Below are 27,683 nucleotides of genomic sequence, written 5' to 3' on the forward strand. Positions count from 1 at the left end.
CTAGTGTCTGCTTCTTTGTAGCAAATGCCTGATTTTATGATTTGCTTCAGTGCCAGCAATAAACTTGAATGGTAAATTTTGTTGGAACTGAGAAAAGGTGAACTGATAGAACTGTCATTAGAATTTAAACGCACAAGTAATTTGACTTCACTATAACTGCTCCACAATCTCTGAAATATGAAATGTATCTTGTTGGAATCATCATGCAACAAAAAAAGCTCAGTGGAGTCTGAGTTAGCCTCTCAATATCGAAGAATGGTATCATATTAAGGAGCTGCCACAGAGATCAATATGACTTTGTGCCATGCCCAGTTTGTCCTAAAGAATAACTTACCAATGTACTACTCAAAAGCAAGACACATCCTTTCAGGAGCAGAGAGCTCAATGAGATTCTGGTACCCTTCAAGATATTCCTCTTACAGGACAGCATTGGTAATGGGTGTTGCCTGCTCAGTCTCCTTTCCCAGAACAATGTGAATTGGTAAGGAATAGGATATGAATAATTAGAACAAGTAATGACAACAATAGGCCATCTCATCATGCTATGCCATTGGTTTCCATAAGTTAGAAGTAATCACATTTTAGACTCAATGTGGGTGTAAAAATTACCACCTTTCTAATTTTTGTCAATACATTATGACCAGGTGATTACTTAGGCCCAAGTACAAAAGAGAGAACTCTGCCTCAAATTATTTTACCACCTTGCTAAATATTAACCTTTGTATGTCCTTCGCCAGCTTTCTTAAAAGTTGGACATTTTAGTCCTTTTTTTAAACAGTTAACATACGTGGTTCATCATTGATCATGTTTCTCTTTCTTATTGAATTTTACTGCTGTTAAAATACCAGTGGCTGATGCTCCTTTTTTTGGGTTCTCTTGTGCTATTAGTAGCTTTGTATTCATGGATGAAATTGGCAAGTGTAGGATATCCGCTTTGTGTGCCAAAGGGCCTTGAGCTAACATTACCCTGATATCCCAACCAGCAAATGCCAGGATGCCCCACAGAGTCAGGCAATGTTCTGCTCTAAGATTGCCCTTGCACTTGTTATTTTTTAAAAAATGGTGCCCCAAATTGGGAGGTATCAGGAAGTACTGTGGAACTTTTATTTGGGGATGTTGTGCTGGGTTTTCCATAGAACATTGCTACAATCTCTCAAGGCCCAGGTAGTCTGTCCACCACTATAAAAGAAATAGTGTGTCTCTGGGTCTGCATTTTAACATGGGCATAGATCAGAGGCCATGCCTTCTGCTAGTCTGGAGCTGGACTGCTCCATGCTCCTTGACAGTGTCATGAAGTTGTCCTTGTGAGGATACATTTTGCCGTGTATGTACATCAGCACTTTCCTTTAGCAGAGATCATATGTGATCTGGTATACAAATTATCCTTTCTCTAATTCACAGCCAACTGACCCATCATGAGCTGATAACCCACTCCATACTTGCATCCAAGGTATGTGTATGACCAATATCTCAGCTCGTGGTTGCAAGCGTCAGTGGTGATGACCTTTCATAAATGCTCATCTCTCTGCCTTCTTTGGGCTATCTGCTGGGAAGGCTGCACTCCTTGAGTGTCTGAGGGGAAGGGGAATGTTGGTGTGTGGAAAGGGAGTGGGTGGAAAGCAAGAGGACCTTGCTAATTCTGTCAGCAGCTTGTTAATCATGCCAAATTGATGATAAGTTCGACGTCGAAAAGGAACATAACATGAAATATTGTAGTCATCATTCATGTTCAGGTGGTGTCGTGACCAACTGATCTCATTATAGGTGGTTGAGGAAATGTAGGCATCCTTGCTCCTGGCCAATTCTATTCTGTTGTGTTCAATTGTTTTCCACCATGTTCTTCAAGAGAGAAGCCAGAATGACATGAATGGAATTTCAGCATGTTTGGATGTTGTGCCTGCCATAGCTGAATAGCTAGAGCTAATATGAAGCCAGTGAACAATTTAAACAAACTTGGATTCCTTTGTTGAGGTGTGGAGTTACCTAGATATCTGCTGCAGTATACTATTGTTTCAATTTGCAGGCAGTCCCAAGTTTGCCTACTCAAAATTTCCCCTGAAATTTTAATTAACACTCATCTCATCTCCGATTTGAGTATTCTTAACTTAGCTGATTTTCCAAAATACATAAATTGCTAATATCATTTTTTCTTTCCTGCCTGTGTAAGATAAGTTATAGCACAAAGATAATAACTATTTTAGTGTAGCTTAAAGTTTATCCCATAATAGTGACTGTTTTTATTGAGTTGGTAATCTGCACTATTAAAACAAACTTACATTCAGGGTGCTTTCACTTTCTCTTCCTTTTGGCAGGTATAGGTTATGGAACAATACTCATTGATTTGTATCAGATTACTTATTACATCATTATTCTCACCTGGTCTATCTTCTACTTCTTCAATTCATTCTTTGCTGAACTGCCATGGACTCAATGTGGACAACAATGGAACACAGGTAACACCATAGATGTTCAAAGTTTGGGAGAAGATTTGTAACTCGGGTGCTCGTTGTTGTGGTTCTGTTCGCGAGCTGGGATTTTGTCTTGCAAACGTTTTGTCCCCTGTCTAGGTGACATCCTCAGTGCTTGGGAGCCTCCTGTGAAGTGCTTCTGTGCTGTTTCTTCCGGCATTTATAGTGGCCTGTCTCTGCCGCTTCCGGTTGTCAGTTCAAGCTGTCTGCTGTAGTGGCCGGTATATTGGGTCCAGGTCGATGTGTTTGTTGATAGAGTCTGTGGATGAGTGCCATGCCTCTAGGAATTCCCTGGCTGTTCTCTGTGGATGTCACCTAGACAGGGGACGAAATGTTTTCAAGACAAATTCCCAGCTCGGCGAACAGAACCACAACAACACCATAGATGGCACAGATCTTGAGAAGAATTCTGCTATTAAATTGTTTTTTACATTAATTCTTGGGATGCAGGAAACTATTACTCAATCCTAGCTGCCTTGTCTCAAGTATAACATTTTTAATAAGTATAGATAGGGTGAAAATCATGTATCTCATTTTCATAGAGTCATATGATACATACAGTGTGGAAACAGGCCCTTTGGCCCAACAAGTCCACACTGACCCTCCGAAGAGAAATCCACCCAGACCCATTCCCCTACCCTATCATCCTACATTTACCACTGACTAATGCCACTAATCTACATATCTCTGAACATTGTGGGCAATTTAGCATGGCCAAATCACTTAACCTGCACATCTTTGGACTGTGAGAGGAAACCGGAGCACCCAGAAGAAAGCCACGCAGATACGGGGAGAATGTGCAAAGTCCACACAGACAGTCACCCAAGGCTAGAATCAAACCCAAGTCCTGTGAGGCAGCAGTGCTAACCACTGAGCCCCGTGCCACCCTTTTGTCAGGTGTCATGGACTAAACAAGAACAAGAGGTTTCCTTGGAAAGGAAGTGTAGGAATATAGGTTTAATTTGGGGAAAAATACAGAAAATTGGGCAGAATATGTTACACTTGTAAAATAATTCATTCAATACACGTAAAAGTAAAACAAACGTTTCCATGGATTCCATTTCTGAAGACATTGGTTAGAAAAGCTTTTTAGTTAAAAATCCATCCCAGCACCTCTGCTACATTGAAATCTGTAAAAAAATGGATTTAGCCAAAACAAGTCTAGAAAAAAATATAAAGCTATTACAAATATTCTGTTAAATTAATGAAGTAGAACAGACCATCACTTAAGGTCCCATGATAATAGTTTTCTTACATTTAAAAAAGCATGCTGAGGAACTCAAGACAAAAGGTGGAAAATTATTGGCAGATTAGCCTAACCTCGGTTGTAGGTAAAATTCTAAAATCCATCATTAAGGATGAAATTTTTAAATTCTTGGAAGTGCAGGGTTGAATTAGAACAAGTCAGTATGGATTTAGTAAGGGGGGGTCATGCCTGACAAACCTGTTAGAATTCTTTGAAGAGGTAACAAGTAGGTTAGACCAGGGAAATCCAGTGGAAGTTATCTACCTAGATTTTCAAAAGGCCTTTGATAAAGTGTCTCACGGGAGGCTGCTGAAAAAAGTGAGGGCCCATGGTGTTCAAGGTGAGCCACTGGCATGGATTGGGGATTGTCTGTCTGACAGAAGGCAAAGAGTTGGGATAAAAGATACTTTTTCAGAATGGCAGCTGGTGACAAGTGGTGTCCCACAAGGTTCAGTGTTGGGGCCGCAGCTGTTCATTTTATATATAAATGATCTGGATGAAGAGACTGGGGGGCATTCTGGTGAAGTTAGGTGGACAAGCGGATAGTTCTGCGAAGGTGGGGAGGCTACAGAAAGATTTAGACAGTTTCGGAGAATTGTCCAGGAAATGGCTGATGAAATTCAGTGTGAGCAAATGTGATGTCTTGCACTTTGGTAAAAAGAATATAGGCATGGACTATTTTATAAATGGTGAGAAAGTTCATAACACCAAAGTACAAAGGGATCTGGGAGTGCTAGTACAGGTTTCTCTAAAGGTTGTCTTGCAGGTTGAATCGTGGTTAAGAAAGCAACCAGAACTCTATCAACAAACATATTGACTTGGACCCGATTTACCACCCCCTGAGAAAAATAACAGGAAATAACATCAACATAGGAAATGACATCACCACAGGAAATGACAGCACCAATTCAAAGAAACCCAAACGTATAAATAGAAAGCAGGAATCATTAGAAATGCTTCGTCCAGAGGCTCACTGAAGATATTACCTAGTATGGCGATGAAACATCTGAAAATGAACCTTCCAGCTCAGCGAGCAAACCTACATCCAGAACCTCAACCTGAACTACAAATCTTCTCAAAACTTGCTAATAAAGCAAATGTAATGTCATTTAACTCAAGGGGTTGGAATGTAAAAGCAGTGATGTGCCACTGAGACTTTATAAAGGTCTAGTTAGGCCCCATTTAGAATACTGCATCCAGTTTTGGGCCCCACACCTCAGGAAGGACATACTGGCACTGGATCGTGTCCAGCAGAGATTGAATGATGGAGTGGACTCAATGGGCCAATAGGTCTTACTTCCACTCCTATCTCTTATGGTCTTATGGTCTTAAGGCATAGGACCCAAGTTCAGCTTAAAGGGAAAATACAAAATGGCATCTCAAAGTTTTGTTAACTCTTAGCAATTCAAGTAAACATGATCAATCACAAGAACCAAACTGATCAACCATAATAAATGACAGATGGTATGTAAATTTTAGTTAATGAAAAAGAGTAGTTAATAATTTTTTTCAAAGAGAAATTACTTTAATTAAACACAATAATTAATCAATAAACCAAAGTCATAGTTTGCCTACTATAAGATACTATAAAGAGTTTGACCAGATAAAAGTTCACAAATTCATTATAAGGGACTTTTCATCAATTAAATAATTTGAGAATAACTGACTGATCTTATTTGGATAATGAACCTACACAGAGAGGTAATGAAAGGAAAGGTATGAAATTTGTAAGGTATGAAACAAGTAGATTAAGAACAGTTTAAACCCAAATACTGGAAATAGAGGTGTTGGGCTTCATCAGACAATACATAGTGTGGTAGGTATTTCTTTTTATAAACAAGAGGAATAACTTGCGACCTACATAGGGAATTTAAAGTTTCATTTTACACTGAATTTTGGATACTCTAACAGTGTAACATTGAACTTTCCAATTCTATGTTAGGAGTAAGATTTTGTTTTCCATTCTTTGATAGTCTTAGAAAATTAATACACTTGTAAAAATTATTAATTTGTCTTATATAATTTTCTGAATACAATTTCACAAACCATTCACCTATGCACTCCATAAGTGGTGAGGTATACCTTTTAACAGAGTTTCCCAGAATCTATGATATCTCATGTATTTAGGTATAGGTAATTAACATTCAAAAAGTAAGCTATTTGGAAGATGCTAATATCCTTGCTGATTTTATTTTCCTCAAGGATAACTAGTTCGATTCATTTAATATCATTGACTCAGAAATATGCCTGTGAGATCTGAATAGCATGAATTTAAGTGAGAGAGATTACTAGGGGAATTTACCCAATTTGATTTAGCTTTACTATGGGGTTAAGGGATATAGAGCGCTTCATCTTTCAACAAGGACTTTAGCAAACCAATTCTTTTTGTGACCAGTAACTACATTCTGATATCAGCATTCATTTCTGAGTGTTGAATTAAATTGAATTAAATTGAACAAATTTCCAGATTTGCACTCAGGTTCCCCAGCTTATTACACTAATCTTGAAGTATTCAAATTTGATCTTACACACGTGTTCAACCTTATGAAATAGAGGCACAAGTCATATTGACAGTTGCATCCTATTTGATTGCTGTTATGGAGCATTCAGCTGAGTGGTACTGAGTGACACTCTCAGGCTGGTACCCTAAACCTGTCAAGGCAATGGAATGTCTGCTTCAAAGTGTCAATTGTTTGTTCAATTGGAGCTTTAGTAGAGGTGTTCCTCAGTGCCTGTGCTCATGTTCCTAATAAGAGCCATGCTTCAACTGAGCAGCTAATGCCTTTGTTCTCAAATAGCCAGTATTACACCAGATGCTTCGATTGGACGAAAGTTTTGCGTCCAATAACTCTTCTTCAGACCCTTCTTCTGAAGGTGGGTCACTGGACTCGAAACGATAACTCTGCTTTCTCTCCACAAATGATGCCAGATCTATTGATTTTCACCAGACTCCTAGTATGAACTGACGTTTGGTTCTCAGCGTGGAAGACCCCTGTCTTATCAGATGTTTGCTGCCTTAAAAATGAATCGGGGGAAATAATAATTTCCTTCAACATTTATGGAATGAATAGGATTCTTTATGGTGTCCAAAAGGTTAGAAGATTCAATGATTGCTAAAGTATAAAGAGGCCCAAGTTTAAGCAGTAAGTGTCAATACATTGAAAAGGCCAAAAATTGGCAGAATGAAAGTGAAAGCACATTTAACAGATTTGGCTATTGCAGCAGCATTAGAGCAACAATAATGGGAAATTAATCTCAGGAAAGTCCAAAGATGATTGATAAATGTTTTAGTTGAGATACCAAGTAGCTTTATGCAATCAAGTATAGAGAGATAGGGTTCTGAAAATGATACACGCTGTAAAGAATTGAAAAGAGAATGAAAATAATGATGAATCCAAATAAACTACACTGGTCATAAGTTTCCTTACTCTGAATATGCTGGTTGTGGAATCATGTAACTGCTCAGTTTTAGATAATGCCTGCACTTCAATGATATGTTGACTGGATTGATTAAAATGTTATCTTGATTCACTAAGTGGTGAAGATTGATGCAAAGCTAATGACTGTAAAAGTACTTTACTTTAGGTTTGATGGTTGCAATTCTTTGAGACCATTAAAGCAGGTAATAATTCCATAAAGTAGCTAGAGTAAGCTATTTTATAAGTACTGATGTAGTCTCTGATGAGATACTTCTTCAACTGAATGAACATTCTGTGAAAAAGACTAAATAATTAAATTTGATATGAAGCTTAAAAAGGCAGCTGTGATTTCAATACTAATAGACCTACAGTTTACCCAGTCAGGATATTGTGGTATTCCCTTAATGAAACCTGATGTTTCTCATCGGAGCTTTAGACCAATGCTAAAGGCATCAGGTAAATTGGAGAGAGAGGAAAAAAAACATAATCTTAATGTCACATAAAAAGTTCACTTTCCATACTTGATCCTGATAAAAGATGCAGTTGTGGTTAATGAAGAACATATGATGCTAATAGAAAGGTATAGCGGGAAGTGTGAAATCTCTGCAAAGAACCAGAGAACACGGTCATTTCTTTTGTCAGGTTTTATTGGAACAAGTTGGTTGCCATGGATTTAAAGGGTAGGATAAAGACAAAAGTATTTTTGCTCTGCATGCTGCAGAACTAATATATAGTCAGGACCGAGGGATAAGTTTTAGATCGATTTGTGGAAAAATAGGAGAGGGACCTGACATGGGACACTATTAAAGTTTCTGTGCGATGATGGATAGGCATTTGTCAATAATGATTTCAAAGAAGTGTGTGAACACATGGATATCATGATTATGAATGCTGCAGTTGATATTCTCACATGATTTCTTTCACAGAATTTCAGTTAAATGCTATGAACATTTTTAACTAATCAACAGAACACAAGTTGGCAACTTTCTTTTCTTCAGCAATCCATTGAAATATTTAATTCTAGATAATTGAAGGGTATTGTCGATATTTATTGGTCTCTGGTTAAAATACAAAGCTGCTTTCTGTGCTGTGGTGGTCCTTCTGCTCAACAAGTAATTGCTCAACAATTAATTTTATTCTGCATGTTTGGCTGCTTTCCATGAAAAGAAACAGGCTTTCATAAAAGTGATGTCTTGATAAAAGTTTGGAGGACTTTGAGATATTGCATTATATTGAGGCAGAATTTAATTCAGTAGATTTGGTTTATTTTAAAAGCAAACCCCATGAAGGAATGGAAAGGCCTTGGAAAGCTCCTGAGGGCTGTGAAGGTTCAACTGAGTGTTCAAGACTGAGATCAACTGATTACTACATATTAAAAACATTAAAGGGATGTGGAGCTGATGCAAGAAAATAGTGTTGAATTAGAAGATTAGCCATAATCTAATTGCTGGAGCAGCCTTGAAGAACTGAATGACCTAGACATGTTCCTATTTATTACATTTGTTTTGAAGATTTTGGGTGCACTGTGCCTTTAAGAAAGTTAAAATCTGGCAGAACTACCTGACAGCATCACATGTTCTCAAAAAGATACAATGTAGCACGTGGTCCAGCAGTTAATGTGCCTGGTTGCCTGGAGACAAAAACAGATTTGAATTAGGCCAATCAGTTTAAATTAAACCCTCCAAAAATATCAAATTCCAATCAAATTTGAATTTAGTATATTGACAATCTTAAAAGCCAATGACACAATCCGATGTTTTGGGGACATAAGACTGGGTAAAATTGAACAGTTGAGAGGAGAACTGCCATGCCACCAACATATAGAGACTGCTCAAAAAATAGCTCTCTGAAAGGTACTTTTATCTATCCATGACATGTGAAGTACAATCCCCAAGAAGAAGAAAAGAAGACACAAGAAGACCCAAATAGAAGATGCGACAGCTGGCTGGTTCTGAAAACTTGAAATTTTGGTAATTCTTAATTGGGGGATTTTATTGGACTAGTATTGTAGAGGGGAAGATAAAAGATAGATTAGAGCAAGAATAGCTGTTAATTAATTATATGGACTTAAGTAAGACATTCAACAAGGTTCCCCACGGGAGACTGTTTTTGCAAGATTAGATCTCATGGAATTCAGAGAGAACTCACCTTTTGGATATAGAACTGGCTCAAAGGTAGAAGACAGAGGATGGTGGTGGGGAATTGTTTTTCAGATTGGAGGCCTGTGATCAGTGGAGTGCCACAAGAATCGGTGCTGAGTCCACTGTTTCTCATCATTTATATAAATGATTTGAATGTGAGCATAAGAGGTATAGTTAGTAAGTTTGCTGAAGTCACCAAAATTAGAAGTTTAGTGGACAGCGAAGAAGGTTCCGTCAGATTACAATGGGATTTTAATCAGACAGGCCAATGGGCCGAGAAGTGGCAGATAGAGTTTAATTCAGATAAATGCGAGGTGCTGCATTTTGGGAAAGCAAATCTTAGCAGGATTTATATACTGAATGGTAAGGTCCTGGAATATTGCTGAACAAAGAGACCTTGGAGTGCAGGTTCATAGCCCCTTGAAAGTGGAGTCACAAATAGATAGGATTGTGAAGAAAGCGTTTGGTATGCTTTCCTTTATTGGTCAGAGTATTGAGTACAGGAGTTGGGAGATTATGTTGCGGCTGTACAGGACATTGGTTAGGCCATTGTTGGAATATTGCATGCAATTCTGGTCTCTTTCCTATCGGAAAGATGTTGTGAAACTTGAAAGGGTTCAGCAAAGATTTACAAGCATGCTGACAGGGTTGGAGGATTTGAGCTACAGAGAGACGTTGAATAGGTTAGTGCTGTTTTCCCTGGAGCATTGGAGGCTGAGGGGTGACCTTATAGTGGTTTATAAAATCATGAGGGGCATGGATAGGATAAATGGATGAAATCTTTTCCCCGGGTGGGAGAGTCCTGAACTAGAGGGCATAGGTTTATGGTGAGAAGGGAAAGATATAAAAGAGACCTAAGGGGCAACTTTTTCACTCAGAGGGTGGTACGTGTAGAGAATGAGCTGCCAGACGAAGTGGTGGAGGCTGGTACAATTGCAACTTTTAAAAGGCATCTGGATGTGTATACGAATAGGAAGGGTTTAGAGGGATATGGGCCGGTGCTGGCAGGTGCGACTAGATTGGGTTGGGATATCTGATCGGCATGGATGAGTTGGACTGAAGGGTCTGTTTCCATGCTGTATGTCTCTATGACTCTATGCCTCTATATTTTAAGAAATAAAGCTGTTAGATTTTACTTTAAAGAGTTCTTGGCTTCTCGAATTTTCACAGGGTTACTACATGGGATAAATCTTTTCTGTGTTGTTGGTTTAAGTTAAGAAGGAGGGTTTATCCCGTGTCATAACACATTCTTTTGTAATTGTCATAATAGTAAGAATACTTAGCAAATGTGGAAATCAATTAATTCATCAAGATTATGATTAATCAAAATTAACTTTTAAAACACAAACTCTAAACGGCTGATCGAAGATAATGTGGCATCTTGTATCTCCCAGGTACCTATCCTTTGTGATGAGAGTTTTAAAAATAGAATATAGTAGTTCAAGAATTGAAAGTGATGAGTGATTGTGCCACACAGGACAATGCGACTATATCCATATATATACTATATATATGTTGCCGCATATATAAGAGAATCCCATGAGAGGAGGAATGTGGCCACGTGGAAGGTATAGGACAAGCTACAGGCAGATTTAATATTAATTGAATTCTCAAGATGATGGTTAAATTCATAGTCCATGATTAGGATGAAAGTGATAATGGGGCATGCACTTCATTTTAACTATGATAAAGAGTCATCTAGTCTTCAAATGTTAGCTTTCTTTCTCTCCATGAATGCTGCCTGACCTGCTGTGATCTCCAGATTTCTTTTTGTTTCCAGAAAGTGGACTGTTTATTTGCCTAAAGGATCTTATAGCAAAAAATCAAACTCTGACAGGACAAAATGGCAATAGGACAATAAGAGTCCTCCCTGACAAAAAAAAAGGCACAGTTAGAGGCCATGGCTGTAATTATTGACTAATAAAATAAAGACCACAGGACTCTGTTGGGCCAGAAGTAAAAATGGAAATCTTCACAGTTGTGAATTTTTGGTGACTGCTAATAAACTTGAGGATGACCTAATAACAGAGACGAAACAAAGTGAATTAGATATTTGGAGAGTGTTTGGAGTTAATCTAAGGTAGCAGACACGGGGCAACCAGTTTTGTCTCATAGATGGATTTATACTGAAAAGCTCCCTGAAAATAAGCATTGTGAAAATAAAATGAGGAGTTTTAGGGAATGGTTGAGTGACAAAGATGCTAGGATGCACTTTCCCTCAGCTGGATTAAGTCATCATAAAAATCCTTTGATCGCAAAGTCATGTTTTTACAGGTGAAACTTTTCAGAGAGACGTATCTCTGAAGATATCCAAATGCGCAATGACTATTGGAAGGAAACCAAACCTGACCAAGTGTGTTAATGGCCTGAATGATGTTTCAAGGGTATCTTTTTTTTTGTGAGATCAGTTTTCCTGAAAACAGATTATGTCCAGCTGAAATTTGATCTACCAATGTTTGATTGCTGCCTAAAGGCAAATATTTAGGTATTTTCATCACGCATTAACTTTTTTAAAAGTATGGTACTACAGAACTGAGAGCTGTGATTTCGATAAGTCAGGCTGTGGAGCCTTTAAATATAGCAGCATAGGTATTGAAGCAGGGTAGGTCTGGAATAACTCAAGGGACTGAATTGCTTACTCCTGCTCTTAGTTCTTATATTATTACTTTCTAATTTAAAATGAATTCAGTGTGTTACTCCTAAACTGAAATAAGTCATTGTAGAAAATGATAGACTTAAAGAAACCATGCAGTTGTGAAAATTGGCCAATTGGTTGTGCACACACATAAAACCAGATTATAATTTTAATTTGTTAGAATATAAGGTAATATCTAAATTAAAGGATTTTTTAAAGGAAGTTAAAACATTTAAGAAAATTAAACCTGAGAGATTCATATTGAATTTCCTGTCTTTGGGTAACCCAGAGTATCTTAACATAGTCAACTTTAATGTTGTTTCTTGTGCTAAATCTTCCTGATGGGGTGTTCTTATACAGCAGTTTCATAATATTGCCAAAAAAATCTGCTCCCTGCTCAAAATTCCAGTGCTAAACAGGGGGACATTAGCTGTGGCAAAAATCCCAGTACAAATCCTTCCATTCAATGAATCAATTTTGAAAATCTTGCCCAGAACAATCAATTGTTTTGGACAAGACAACCACCCTCCTCTGAAGCTGAGTTCTAGCATAGTTCCAAGATAGAAAATCCATCTTGTTGGTTTGATATTAGCCCCAAAAAAACTGTTAGCATCTAACTATTCCTTACTTATGGATTTACAGATAACTGTGTGGAATTTACTAAGAACTCCTCAGCTAGCAATTGGACAAAAGGAGAAAATGCCACCAAGCCTATCATTGAGTTCTGGGAGTAAGTAAAACTCAATTAATACTACTAATGAAATACTACTACATTTGTTAGTTGAGCTAGTTTGTCTCAAGAAAGGATGCAGTATGTTTGAGAATGTAGGGATAGACAAAATTACAGTCAGTTCCATGGCCCTGAAATGATATCGCTACACAAACATTTATGTTTCATCTGAAATTCCTTTCTCTGCGACTGATCGTAGATTAATTTCAAAGCCAGTATTGAATATTCCTGATTATATCAAATGGCCATGGATAATGACTAAAGTAAAAATGACCTTCCATTGGGAATGTTTAAAATGGCAATGTAAACTGCCAGATTGCATTCAACACCTGCTGCTTCCAATTCCTCACAGCCTAGGCATTTCCAATGACAGAGAGCAAGGTCATCTTTGTACATTTAATGGCAGTAAAGATGCATCAGCTCTTTCAGAATGGTCACAAGTTCTCCTTTTCTTAATTTTGAATATTTGTATTAACATTGTTTCTCTTAGCCTTCTGCTCACAAGATGATATGCAATGAGGCATGATTTTCCTATTTTCAGTTGGAGGGTTTTCTCAAGTAAGGTTTCCAGTGCCAGCACTGCCATGGCTCAGAACGTATTTTCTTATTAATTATTCAACTGGGTTCTTGGATACCTTCCTCGTGGAACCATGCAGCCAGAGAAGCAGAAGTACACACCACTGCAGGGACCTTCTACCATTTGTGTGACTGGTATCAGCTGTGAGCCAGGGGCCAGCCCTCTTGCTGTGGTTCACAAGCCTCAATTTTCAGATCAACGCCCAGAGGAAAGGAACGCTTGTCTCCAGCTTCATGGATATGGGTTTGGAGGTGTCACTGGATTGTGAGATGGGTAGGAGGGCAGACCTTTTTCCTACAAGCCACTACATGTGGTCATGTCACCAGACCCAGGCAGCCTGAATACAAATTGTAACTTGGGTCAGTTGTGTTGTGTCCCAAGTAAAGCAGAATACCCAACAATGCAGGAAGTGGGTCAATCAACTGCTCACTCCAAAAGGGTAACTTCACTCAACGATGCTACTCACTCTAATTCTGCCACTACACACAGATTTCACCAAAGGCTCATAGACTATATCCCTTAGTAGTTAGTTTATATTCATTAATGGAAAGTGGACAAACTGGCTGGACCCATGTTAATTGTCCATCCCTGGTAACCCTTGAGAAGGTGATATTGAACTGCCTTCTCAAGTCACTGCAGACCATGTGCTGTATCTCTAAACCCCCAATGAGAGGGAATTCCAGGATTGTGATCCAATGACAATGTAAGATGGTTGATTGAGGGAAAAGAAATTGGTGGGATGGTAAATAGTGAAAAGGACAACCTTAGGTTACAGGATATAGGCAGGCTGATCACTGGCAAATGCAATTAAATTAGGATAGATGTGAGATGATGTACTTGGGCAGGACAAACAGGATAGGGGAATATATGATAAAGAGTAGGACCCTGGGAGCATGGAGGATCAGAGGGACATTGGTGTGCATGTTCACCAATTCCTTAAACTGGCAGGGTAGATAGATAAAATGCTTAAGAAGGTATATGGAATACTTTCCTTCATTAGATGAGGCAAAGAGTTTAAGAGCAGAGAGGTCATGCTGGAACTTTGTAAAACATGGTTAAGCCACAGCTAGCGTATTGTGTGCAGTTCTGATATCTGCATTAATGAGGGGGGCAAAGTTGTAGTTGAACTGAAGAGGGCACAGAGGAGATTTACCAGGATGGTGCCTCAGTTGGACAATTTTAGTTATGAAGAAATTTGATAAACTGAAGTTGATTTCCTTGGAGCAGAGGAGATTGAGGGGGTACATGATGAAGATGTATAAAATTGAGAAGCATAGATAGGATTGACAGGAAAAGACTTTTCCATTTGCTTGGTGGATCAATGGCCAGGGCAGCGATTTAAGGGAAGGAACAGAAGGTTTGGAAGGGATGCAAGGAAAAATGTTTTCACCCAAAAGGTGGTAGGAATCTGGAACTCACTACCTGCAAAGAAGTGGAAATTCTCAATGTTTAAGAGTTTAGATGTGTACTTGTGATGCTAATATTGGAGAGAGATTTTAAAGAGGAGTCTAAGTCCTGTGCTCAGTCACAAAAATCGATTTTTAATTAGTGCTCCTTTACCATGCATGGGAGTTCGATTTGAATTTGGCTTTCACATGGGGGCCAGTTGCCCCTCAAATACAGCTCAGGTAAGAGGTGAGTGACATTCTACATTTTCTAACAAAGTACAGGATATTTATACATTCTGCATTACAATGGTTACGTGCAACATTGAGATCAGTGCTTGCCACATTTTTGTTGATCTACACATCCAATCCTGTGAATATACGATCAATGATGGACAATTTCATGATCCACTTGAGGTCCTCCCATTATCTCGTGATATTTGCCAGACCTCCCACCACCTGTCCCTGAATTCTTACAATGATTGACCACATTCCAACACCAATTGTTATGTCTCTTCCTAAACATTTGCCAGCTATATCAAATTCTTGCTTATTACTAGTGACTTTTCAAATTTGGTCATGCAATTCATACCCCTTGCTAATCTTAGTACAGAAGATTAAAACGAATTTCTACCAGTTGTTACAATATTTGTAATATCAGCTCTACTATATGGTTACTTATTAGGTTTAATGTTGTATAACTTTATCCTATGATTCTAAAACTGGCCCCCACTTGAAAGCCAGATTCAGATCGGACTCCCATGCATGGTAAAGGAGCACCAATTAAAGATCGATTTTTGTTACTGAGCACAGGACTCTTTAAAATCTCTCTCCAATATTAGCATCACAAGTACACATCTAAACTCTTAAACGTTGAGGATTTCCACTTCTTTGCAGGTAGTGAGTTCCAGATTCCTACCACCTTATGAGTGAAAACATTTTTCCTTGCATCCCTTCCAAAGCTAACAATTTCGGGAACAACTTGCCTTTTATCTGACATGTGAAGCAGAAGTTGTTTAGTCTCTCGGTCACAGTGACCTTGTTTCAGAATTGTTTCTGCCCCACCTTGCTATGTTATTCATCTCTTGATAGTCTTATGATGTTACCTTGTTTATACCTTTTTGTTGTTCTGAGCTTGCAGATGGAGAAAGAAAGTTTCTTCAAGGGTGTCTTTGCATCCAAGCTAACTGCCTTCAGAAATTTAATTGCACAATATCTAATAAATTTAAGCTTCTATTTATTGTATGTATTTGTAATTATAACTATTTTTAAAAGCCTCATTTCAGGTAGGTCAACCATTCCCTTTCTCTTTCTTGTAAAAGTCAAAAATCTCAGATCATACAGTTTACATGCCTTATCAGAGTCTTACTGTTTGCATTCTCTTCCCATCTTACTAAGATTTAAAGACATTTTGTTGTCTGTCTGTGAAAGCCGTGATTTGAATGATATGAAATGCAGCATAAGCTAAAATTTCCTTCATTTGTCTGGGCCAGTTATAAAGAAAACCCCAAGCACCGAGTTGACCTATATCTTATGGTAATTGACCTTGTCAATAATGTCTGTTTTCCAACTCTTTACCACCTGCTCATTAGCCTTTAATGATTAACCCTTAACGGCATGTTTTGAAGACATCATTTTTGATCCTACCACTGTATCCACCCTGAATCAAGGCCTCACATAAGGACATACATGTTGTCCAATAATCGCAAGCTGATAATACATGTAAAGTTTAAGATCAGCTCATGCTTAACTGGTGACAGATTGTGCATGGACTTCAAAGATTCTTCAGTTCTTACTTCATTTTTACCCACATTGTGGATATTTCTTCAGCAGTTTTCCCTCTCTGTCTCCAATTGCAATCTTTTCCTTCTTCTCACCAAAACCAAAAGTCAGTTTCTCTATGGATTATGTATCAGTGCCTTATCATTTAAAATATGTTTCTGTGCTCTTCCAGGCCACCGTAATCATTTTGTCAAATAGGTGTACATGTCAAGTTTGTAGATGACACGAAGATTGGTTCAAGTTTGCAGATGACACAAAGATTGGTGGAGTATAGTGGACTGTCAAAGAATACAGGAGAACATAGATAGACTGGAAAGCTGGGCAGAGAAGTGGCAGATGGAGTTCAATCCAGGCAAAGGTGAGGTGATGCATTTTGGTAAGTCTAATACTAGAGTGAATTATACAGTAAACGGAAAAACCTTGGGAAAGGTTGATGAGCAGAGAGATCTGGAAGTTCAGGTCCATTGTACCCTGATGGTTGCTGCACAGTTGGGTAGAGTGGTCAAGAAGGCATATGGTATGCTTGCCTTCATTGGATGGGCTATTGAGTATAAGAGCTGGCAGGTCATGTTAAAATTGTACAAGACATTGGTTCGGCCAATTTGGAACACTGTGTACAGTTCTGGTCGCCACATTACCAAAAGGATGTGGATGCTTTGGAGAAGGTGGAGAGAAGGTTTATGAGGATGTTGCCAGGTATGGAAGGTTCTAGCTATGAAGAGAGGCTGAGTAGGTTATGGTTGTTTTCATTAGGAAAAGGAGATTGAGGGGGGAACCTGATTGAGGTCTACAAAATCATGAAGGGAATAGACAGGATATATAGAAATAAGCTTTTTCCCAGGGTGAAGGATTCAATAACAAGAGGTCACACTTTCAAGGTGAGAGATGAAAAGTTTAAGGGGGATACACGCGACAAGTACTTTACACAGAGGGGTAGGTACCTCAAATGCGTTGCCAGCAGAGGTAGTAGAGGCAGGCATGGTAGATTCATTTAAGGTGCATCTGGACAGATGCATAGATAGGTGGGGAGCAGAGGGATACAGATGCTTAGGAATTGGGTGACAGGTTTAGATAGTGGATATGGGACAGTTCAGTTCCTTTGTTCTTTGTTCTTTGTCTAAGGTCTGTTCTTCAGTGCATTTTCACTATTCATTCTTGCATGTTAGTTACTTTCAATGTAGCAACTGTCACTGCACTCTTACATCAGTTTCTCAAGATCATGCCATGCATTCTTGACTTTCGGGTGATCTTTTCGAAAGATCAAAAGTCACTGGAGAGTACCTGTGCACCTCCCGCACATGGTCTAGTTTTCCAAATGGTGGCCAAATCAGCCAATTCAGTTTCCTTACAAAAACTCTCAGGGCTCATATAGCTCCAAGAGAATACTGTTAATTATCTAATTCTATTCATACTTTGATGTCATTGGATATATTCCATTGCAGTAAAGTCAAGGTAAGTAATTCCCATTTCCATTTGATATTGTCACCTTTTTTCTCCTGTTACTATGCATTGTTTTCCAAAAGTAGCCCCGCTAGTTACCATTACAACTGATTCAGGAACACTGCAGAAACCTTACTGCCCAGAATAGAGAGCAAAATAGCATATTTTCACAGTAATTTTAAAAGAGACATCAAATATTATTACTGGGTGATTTCAAGCATTAGCGAATTTTGAATGTTTGGCCTTACTTACATGAGATACATATAATTTCCACAAATGTAACTTGCTAGATTATACTTGCTTTTCCTTCCTTTCAAAAGCATTCCAAATTTGAACTTGACAACAACTAATTTTGTGTACAGCCCCTGCAGTGTTTGGACTAATGGGTTTCAACTAATTTCCTCCAAGACAATCTATCCCAATATTTCCTGATACAAATTAAAACCATCTAGACTGTTTGCTTCCATTGGCTCTTGCCTTATATTAAAATTTAAATGTTTAAATTTATTTGACCTTCATCATTCAATTGAATTTTCCATTGTGTATTTGTGCATATATCATGTAATTTTATCAATCCCAGTTTCAGAAAAGATTTTGCCTCCACAAGACTTCAAGCTCCCTTGTTGTGTTCATGAAACCTATGGATTAATGATATCCACACCACAACATATCTCACAAGGTGTGTGAGAAGATTTTAAAATGACAGTAGGAAGAGCTAACTCTGCTGGTCTTGGAAGGAGCAGAGCCCAGGTCACAAGCTGATATCATGTCATACTTTCATGAATTAAATCCAAAAAAAACCTGTCAAAATCTTTCAATAATCTCAAGCTGCTATTTTAAATTTTTATTCTCTTAAAGGAAGCATCTTCTAAGTAGGTATATGGACAAAACATTTCTCACTTGAAGCTCAAATTGGAAAAAAATGGTTTAACTTGTTCTCAAAAAAGTTAAACCATTTTTTTACAACATCTTTTCTATATCATCTTTTAAAAAACTCTAAACTTTTCAATGAAATAAGATTTGAAAGTCTTGAATCTATGATACTTTCAGACCACTCCTTATTTTAGTACTTATTTCAGTCGAACGTAAGGGATGCTCTCCTCGTAACTGTTATGGGAATGCTCTGTGATAACAATCCCATTTTCACAGAGGGATTTTTTAATTTCATTGAGGGATAGGGTCTTGTTCATTTCTTCTCTAACTCTACATCTGGGTCATACCCCTTTGTCTACAATTTCTGGCTCATGGTTGACATTACACCCTGGCTTTGTTTCACCACACAGCGATGAAATGGGGGAAAATGCTGCCAATGATATTCTCAAGGTCTCCCTCAGATGTGCATTCAGTGAGTCCTTTTTTCACTGCCAGAGCACTGTGACATTCCTCCCTCCTTCCTCCCTATCTTTATCTGCAGCTCCCGTTACACCTCTCCCCAGTCCTGGACTAGAGTTACACCCAAAGTGTTGACTTCTTCACCTTCAGGTGCTGCCTCGATTGCTGTGTTCTTCCGGCCTCTTGTTTGGCTCCCACAGATCTCTACGGGGCACATTTTGATTTTTTTCGATATCAGAGAAGTTCATTTCATCATCAGTTCCAACATCAATATCCATTTTTTTCCAGGCACAATGTTGGCTTTACCTCATATTGGGTACAGTGCTTTCTGTAATTTTCATAACAGGGTAGTTTTGCTGCTTCCACTAAAACTTTAACCTGCTCTTCATGTTGTGTGTGGTCCCTGGGCAAGGTGATACACCCTCGCAGAGTCCAGGCCATCATATAGTATTGGGCTAGGCATACCTCTTATCTGTATATAGGCTAACTCTCTCGCCTCTGGCTAATTTCAGTGCTTGTTTCACAGCTTTAAATCTGCTACATGGGCTGAGTATATTCCAGGGATCTGCCCTCCTTTCAAGTCTTCCTGAACATCTACCACAGCCCATCCAGTGCGAGCCGGTCCCTCATAATATTTTTTAGCTAAATCTACAAATAAATTTATCACTCTGTCTCCTTCTAATATTTCCTCAGTAATCCTGCCACACTCCCTCCATTATCAATTCGTCTCAAACATTTTGTTCCTCTCCCCTTAATGTTTGTGTGACGATCAACTCAAATTGTTTATATTTGTATTTTCTTTGTTAATTTGTTTCATAACTTGTACTAAAATTTGCTTTATTCTGTCATACATACCCTCTGAATATTATAAATTCTATACTCCTTACTTTAGTTTGTTGTCCTCCAGTTTACCATCTACAGATCACCTTACTCATTAGCAATAGCATCATACAATGACTTAAAATTGTCCAGTTCTCTTTCATCTTTATCCATCTTCCAATCTCAAAACGCTTGAATGTTTAAATTTAAATTCTCCTTTGCAATTCCATTCTTTGGTCTATCCCAATTATTTATGGTAATTTCCTCTAGAGAATAGGTCTTGTTAAAAAAAGATGTTTTCTCACTTTGCTGGCCAAATTAACTATTTCATGCCATGTTATTTCTCAAGAAGGTACACATGATTGCAACCTGTCTCTCAGTGCATTTTCCCTTTCTTTGTACCAAGCAATCTTGGACTAGTCTCAGAATATCTTTGCATATTTATGCATTATCTCAATATCATTCCACATTCTTGATTCTCATGTGATCTAATGAAAAGATCTGTGAAGTTTTACTTACCTCTCTATGTATGGTCCCAATGCCTTGGTTGGTGGATTGATCATCAAATTCCATTCTTTTGAAAACAAGGACATAAATGTCACCAAAAGAAAGCTAACAGTTTAGTGTTCTCATCCAAACTTCCCTTTCATTAGAATGCATGTTAACCTCAAAATGCCATTACAAGCCGTTACATTAATTTTGTTTGGCTTTTTCTGCCACCAATCTGCCCCTTCATCACTGGTTCTCATCCAATTTTACAATTCAACTAGTCACCTATCTCATTCCTGAGCCCTGAAGAAATTTGCAGTCCATTGAAGCATGTTCATATAATATCTTAAAACAGAAATAAAACATTTCTGTTTGATTCCAGGCTGTGTGCATGTATTTGTTATTATTTTAAATTTTAAGTAACTATTTCCCTTTAAATGTTATAGAATGCCAGACCATGTGAATTTCTTACTATGATATGCTTAGATATGGCCAGGTTTTGAAATGTCTGATACTCAATATATTTGTTCAAAATTCCAGTTTTCCTTATTTTTAAAGCACGATTCACATCAGTTGACATTTAGGATGAACAGATTTATCATCCGGAATTAAAGATTCACTCATGGTCAAAATAATATTTGGAAGTTCACTCTGGTCAGAAAAAGCAATTCAGAAGATGATTATTCAATCATAAAGATTCTGAAATTAGGAATTTACCCAGAACTTTTTCCTCAAACTGCACAAAACACAAATTTACAGTGTTTTAAGGAAAGAGGAAATAAGTTATGTCATTTGACTTGGTTTTTCCATCTTCAACTGGTTTTATTTAATTGATTCCAGAAAGGTAATTTTTTTAAAAACCTGCTTCTGGGAAACAAATTCTAAATGGACATTTTGTAGTAGGTCTTCTTTTAATATCTACTGAGTTCCTTAAAGGGTTCTCACATTAACCATACATGTTTCAAACTGATAGGAACATGTTCACTACACTTTTACATTGTCGTACATTTGCAAAACATAAACTGAATTCAAAATATCCTCAGATCTTGAGCTCCAGGGAACTAAAACACATAAATTTCACAAGACAACATTTAGCAACAAATAAACAAAAATGGACACAAACACATCCATCCACATCCATCATATTATCAAGCCATCCCTTAGTCTTGTTGCAGAAAAAATGGCCCTTTACTGGGCCGACAGGTCCAAAACCAGAAAGGACTGATGGACATCATCTGCTCATGTTGTATGAGGGGAAAATCCTGGATATGGCCAGAGAAGAACATAAATGTCAATTTGCAGATAGATAGACTTCAATGAGCAAGCAACCCAGTGAGCTTCATTATACTGTGTTGTGCTTTTTCTCTCATTGCCACCTGTTACTCATCATTAATGTGAACAAATGTTTGCCCTTCTTTGATAATTAGTTCTCTCTCCTCTTATAAAAGCATTCAACAGATTCCTGCAAAGAGGCAAGCACCAGAGATCCTCTGTTCCTCTCCAATTTTGAGGAGAAAACCATTTCTGTCTCCTCAGACGATACACCAGCAAGGCTTTCACCTTTATCATCAACGAGCTCAGAGATTTTCACCTCGGTGGGTTCTGTTTCCAGGTTCGACTTGGGTTCACAATCTGACATAAACATAATTGACACATCTCTACACCTGAACGAGGAAGAAGTGCCTTAGATCGCTGATGCCTCAGCGGACAGCTGGATACCAGGCCCCTGTTCCAGTCCAGACTGAAGATGAACCTCGGTTCTTGGCCACTGATGACTTCATCAAACTGCACAAATGGGCACAAGAGCAGCAGCAATGTTTGTCAGAGACAGTGGGTATGCTGGTTTGAAGGAAGGAGGCGCCCACCAATGTTATCACTGGGCAGGATGACAACTGCCATGGAGAGCCAATCAGGGTGTCTGCCAAATATGTACATGGATCTGCACTCAGTCCTTCTAGCTGCAGATATTTAGCATCTACTTGAAGGTGAGGGGGGGCAAGGGACCTTCCCCTCACTGCAAACACCCCTTCCTACAGAAACTCTCTCAGAAACTCCTTCTGAGGGCACACCAAAGGTACCTGAACCGTCTACCTTTTTCCAGTGCTTCCAAAGCCTGCAGAAGTTCAAACTGAAGAGGGTAAGCATGTGCAGGAGGCTCCCCAGGCCCAAAGGCACTAGGAGGCAACCACCTTCTAGGCTAAGGAGGCCAAGCACAGAGTAGGCTCCCTCCATCCTAACTACAAACAGTGGGACTGCAATAGATGTGTTATGAAGCTAAGGAAGAATAAAGCTTGTTGGAATGTCTGCTGCAGCATAATTTTCATTGTCTTACCTCATTAAATCACAACCATGTGAGAGATAAGTAGCCTCTTTAGATATTCCAAGCATGAACTGACTTGTAAATGACCAAGCATTATTGTTCTCTCAAGCAACTGATTGCTTGCCAATTGCTTGATTGTCAAGAGCCTCTGTATCAGGGATCCTTGAACTGTGACATTGAGGACTGCAGCCGAGGTGTTGCACTTTAATATGGAAAACAACGAAGCTCAGCATAATGTGCAAGAGACCTTCCAGTGCCCAGCTTGTACATGTCATTGCTCACGTGTACCCACCTTATGAGTGAGAGTACTGAATCAGTGATGATTCCATATACCTCTTCAGAGAATGGCTTGTTCTACCTATCAGCTTTTCAAGACAGTGCATTGACATTCAATGTTGGGAGATGTGAATTGCCCACTGTAAATATTCCCTGTTTACCCTAGAGCCCATGACATTGGACATTCCCATGTACTTGTTGGTCCTACACCCTTTTTATGAAGTGGTCAGAGTTACTATGACCTGTTTTAACTGCACACCCCCAACATCTGGCACTCCTAATCTGTTTCGATTTAACGAGGTGTCCTATATCAAGGTGTGTGTTCTCTGTGATCCCGTACAATGAAACCCATATTCAAACTTACATTGCCCACTTTTCATTTTCATTTAAGTACCCAAATGATGGATGAATCATTACATTCAGAAGAAATTGTGATGAACATAGAACATTACAGCACAGTACGGGCCCTTCGGCCCTCGATGTTGCACTGAATTGTGAAACTAATCTGAACCCCACCTATCCTACACTATTCCATTTTCATCCATATGTTTATCCAATTGCCATTTAAATACCTTTAAAGTTGGTGAATCTACTATTATTGTAGGCAGTGTGTTCCAAGCTTTTACTACTCTCTGAGTAAAGAAACTACCTCTGACATCTGACCTATATCTATCACCCCCCAATTTAAAGCTATGTCCCCTTGTGCTAGCCATTGCCATCCAAAGAAAAAGGCTCTGACTGTCCACCCTATCTAACTCTCTGATCATCTTGTATGTCTCAACTAAGTCACCTCTCAACCTTCTTCTCTCTAACGAAAACAGCCTCAAGTCGCTCAGCCTTTCTTCATAAGACCTTACCTTCATGCCAGGCAATATCCTAGTAAATCTCCTCTGAACCCTTTCCAAAGCTTCCACATCCTTCCTATAATGTGGTGACCAGAACTGTATGCAATATTCCAAGTGCAGCTGCACCAGATTTTGAACAGCTGCAGTATGACCTCATGGGTCCGAAACTCAATCCCTCTACCAATAAAAGCTAACACACCATATACCTTCTTAACAACCTTATCAACCTGGGTGGCAACTTTCAGGGATCTATGTACATGGACACCTAGATCTCTGCTCATCCACACTACCAAGAATCTTACCATTAGCCCAGTACTCTTTATTCCTGTTGTTCATTCCAAAGTGAATCATCTCACACTTTTCCATATTAAACTCCGTTTTCCACCTCTCAGCCCAGCTCTGCAGCTTATCTATGTCCGTCTGTAACCTGCAACACTATATACAACTGCATCGACCTTAATGTCATCGCACATTTACTAACCCATCCTTCTATGCTCTCATCTAGGTCATTCATAAAAATGACAAACAGCAGTGGTCCAAAACAGATCTTTGTGGTACACCACTAGTAACTGAACTCCATCAACCACCACCCTCTGTCTTCTTTCAGCTAGTCAACTTCTGATCAGAACTGTTAAATCACCTCAATCCCATTGCTCAGTATTTTGGACAATAGCCTACCATAGATCAGTCTGAAGAGTCAATGGGAGTCAATAATGGTTAGGGAACTTATCACATGGCAGTCCATAGAGTCCTTCATGGATGGACCTACAATCCCAGGACTGCTGATACTTGACCTGCAGTTGTATAAGACTCTGGTGCGGCCGCATCTGGAATATTGTGTGCAGTTTTGGTCGCCATACTATAGGAAGGATGTGGAGGCACTGGAACGGGTGCAGAGGAAGTTTACCAGGATGTTGCCTGGTATGGTAGGAAGATCCTATGAGGAAAGGCTGAGGCACTTGGGGTTGTTTTCATTGGAGAAAAGAAGGTTTAGGGGTGACTTGATAGAGGTGTACAAGATGATTAGGGGGTTAGATAGGGTTGACAGTGAGAACCTTTTTCCACGTATGGAGTCAGCTATTACAAGGGGGCATAGCTTTAAATTAAGGGGGGGTAGATATAGGACTGATGTTAGGGGTAGGTTCTTCACTCAGCGAGTCATAAGCTTATGGAATGCCCTGCCAGTAGCCATGGTGGACTCTCCCTCTTTATGGGTATTTAAGCGGGCATTGGATAGGTATATGGAGGATAGTGGGTTAGTGTAGGTTAGGTGGGCTTTGATCGGCGCAACATCGAGGGCCGAAGGGCCTGTACTGCGCTGTATTCTTCTATGTTCTATGTTCTATGTTCTATGTTCTACTGACCGTGAACCAGTCCCTGATTGCAAGGATTCAGATCCTCTGACACTGGAAGGATCCAAATGTCTGTGTAAGAGTGGCCAATCCTTTAGACTGGAATCACATGAGCTCCTTAATTGACCATGGCATTACACCTTGACTGGCTGTAATCCCCTTTCACCCTGCTCAGGGCTACTCACCTTTGAATTTCACATATGGGTACTTGCATGAAGCACATGTACTTTGAGAACATAAATGTTGATTTAACATGGTGCCACACAGTGTCTATTCCTTAACTACTCTATGCTATCCAAGAGCACTAACTGTTTGAACTCCTTTCTGTCTCTTCATTCAACTGTCACACAAATGATAGTGGCTGGTGACCTGTAACTTAGCACTGAAGACCCTGTGTGCTTAGAAAGTAATGCAAGCTCCACAAAGGCTGGCAGCCCAGAAGTCAACGCTCGTGTCAATGAGTGTATCCAAAGGAAACAATGTGAAGCAGACTGAACTTGGCTTCCTCCAAGTAAGCTGTAAAATAAATGAACACTAAGAACTTAAACTGGGAGCCCAAGGATGCATGGATCCATGTGAGTGCAAAGGCATCCTATGTAGATGTATCAGATACACATCTCTACCTACATACAATGCAGCCTGGCAAAAGCTTGCAAGTTGTAGGTGTTCCTGAGCTCCGAAAGTAAAGCGCGATGGACTGAAGTGATGTGCATGATAGTTTGAGAGCTGCCACCATGACATGGTGAGGCTGGTGGTTTGCTGGTGCTGACTAGTGTGGACAAAATGCTAGCAAGGATGGTGGCTAAGTAGAATGTGGGGATGTTGTTGTGAAGAAGCAGTTGATTGATGGCCAAAATAAGCATTTAGCAAGCTGCATGAACTGGGCACCTCCCATAATTTATGTTGTAGAAATTTTCACAGTCTGGTTTCTTAGTGGAAAACATGAAAATTGGAAGTGACATACAGGAAGATTGGAAACATTTTTCTGGAACTTGAGAATCAGACTTTTTCATTCTCATCATATTTTCGCATCTTTTTCACCATTACTCATGTCACAGCAAGGAGGGGAAAATTCTGCTCACAGATTGGTTGCAAGTACTACCTTAATCCTTGAACAAGCGACAATTGAATGAAAGGGCAAGTGTCTTCATGTATCTTGTCACTGTTTATTTGTTTTTCCATCTTAAACTCTCTGCCTGATAGTGCTTAGTGTCCTCAGAAACTGTGAAAGGAGTGACCATATTAATTATCCACTCAATAGACTTCACTTGGCAGAGGAGGGTAAACCTGAAAAAATTGAAGAATAAATAACAAATGTCGGTTTAATTATTGAGTTCTGGAAATTGAGGTATTGATATTTAGTGCCTCTGCTCTCAATGGAGTTGCTGTTTGGTTGGATGCTGTACCTCACAACCCATAGATCACAAACAGAGATTTTTAAGCATGTCTTTTTCAAAATAATGTGACAAAATATAATGTTATTAATAACATTAATAACACTAACTCTCTTTCATGTGGTTCTTGTTCTGTATAGGAAACGTGTACTGAGGTTGTCAGCTGGAATTGAGCATGTAGGCGCTATCCATTGGCAGTTAGCACTTTGCCTTCTTTTGATCTGGATTATTTGCTTCTTCTGTATCTGGAAGGGAGTTAAGTTAACTGGCAAGGTAAGGGGCTGAAGTGGATTAATTCCTTAAAAAAATGGTGAGCGACACTAAGAATCAGGTTTTATTTGTGGAACACTATTATACAGACTGATTCTACATATGGTGAGCTAAAAGGAGTCCTATCAATTTATAAATGGTAAAATATTTCATTGTGCATTTTTGTTTGATCAACAGTGGGCCTGCGATGAGAAGTTATGACTACTGTTATCGATATGACTTCTTTTGTCCTTCATTTTTATTTAAGTGTCACATGACTGAAGCCACACATTCAAAAGAAGTTGATGTAAAGGGCTGAGATAGGAAGGACGTCTGTGTTGATAGTTGGGTGTGTTGGTAGGTGCATTACGGAGTGGCATCCAAATGCAACCTTGTAGCAGAGAAGAGATCAGCAGCTGTTGGTGTGATTCTAATTTGGGATTTCGAGATCTCTCCCATTCTTTCCCGACTCTACTTTAAAAAGCTTATTTTAAGCTCTTACCTTTTTTTCTTTGAAGCCAGTAGATGTCCCCTAAAGCATTAAAATAAGAATAGGTTATGTTATGAAGTTGAAGGCATGTACTGTACCTTTAAGAGAGAGTGAATGCAGGCACCTATCATGTGACTGACTGTACGCATAAAGTGTACTGGACAATTTGAAAATGTAACATTTGAGCTGTAACTCTGATACTGAGTTGTTTTCACAACAATTCAAATTAAACCAATCAGTTTACTTATGCCCCAATATACTCAAACCCAATCAAATTTTAATTTTACTGTTTTG

The 27,683-nt window shown here is 39.0% G+C and overlaps 1 protein-coding gene across 1 annotated transcript in view; it reads left to right on the plus strand.

The window, feature by feature from the left end:
• The window catches only part of LOC140458089 (sodium- and chloride-dependent GABA transporter 2-like), an 82,102-nt gene that overhangs the window by 13,396 nt on the left and 41,023 nt on the right, over nucleotides 1-27,683 (plus strand). The window contains exons 3-5 of the mRNA XM_072552153.1: nucleotides 2,313-2,453; nucleotides 12,552-12,639; nucleotides 26,791-26,923. Coding sequence (XP_072408254.1) covers nucleotides 2,313-2,453; nucleotides 12,552-12,639; nucleotides 26,791-26,923 — 362 coding nt within the window. The remainder of the gene's footprint in view (nucleotides 1-2,312; nucleotides 2,454-12,551; nucleotides 12,640-26,790; nucleotides 26,924-27,683) is intronic.

Source organism: Chiloscyllium punctatum, chromosome 32 (genome assembly GCF_047496795.1).
Source record: "Chiloscyllium punctatum isolate Juve2018m chromosome 32, sChiPun1.3, whole genome shotgun sequence".
Classification (NCBI taxonomy): domain Eukaryota; kingdom Metazoa; phylum Chordata; class Chondrichthyes; order Orectolobiformes; family Hemiscylliidae; genus Chiloscyllium; species Chiloscyllium punctatum.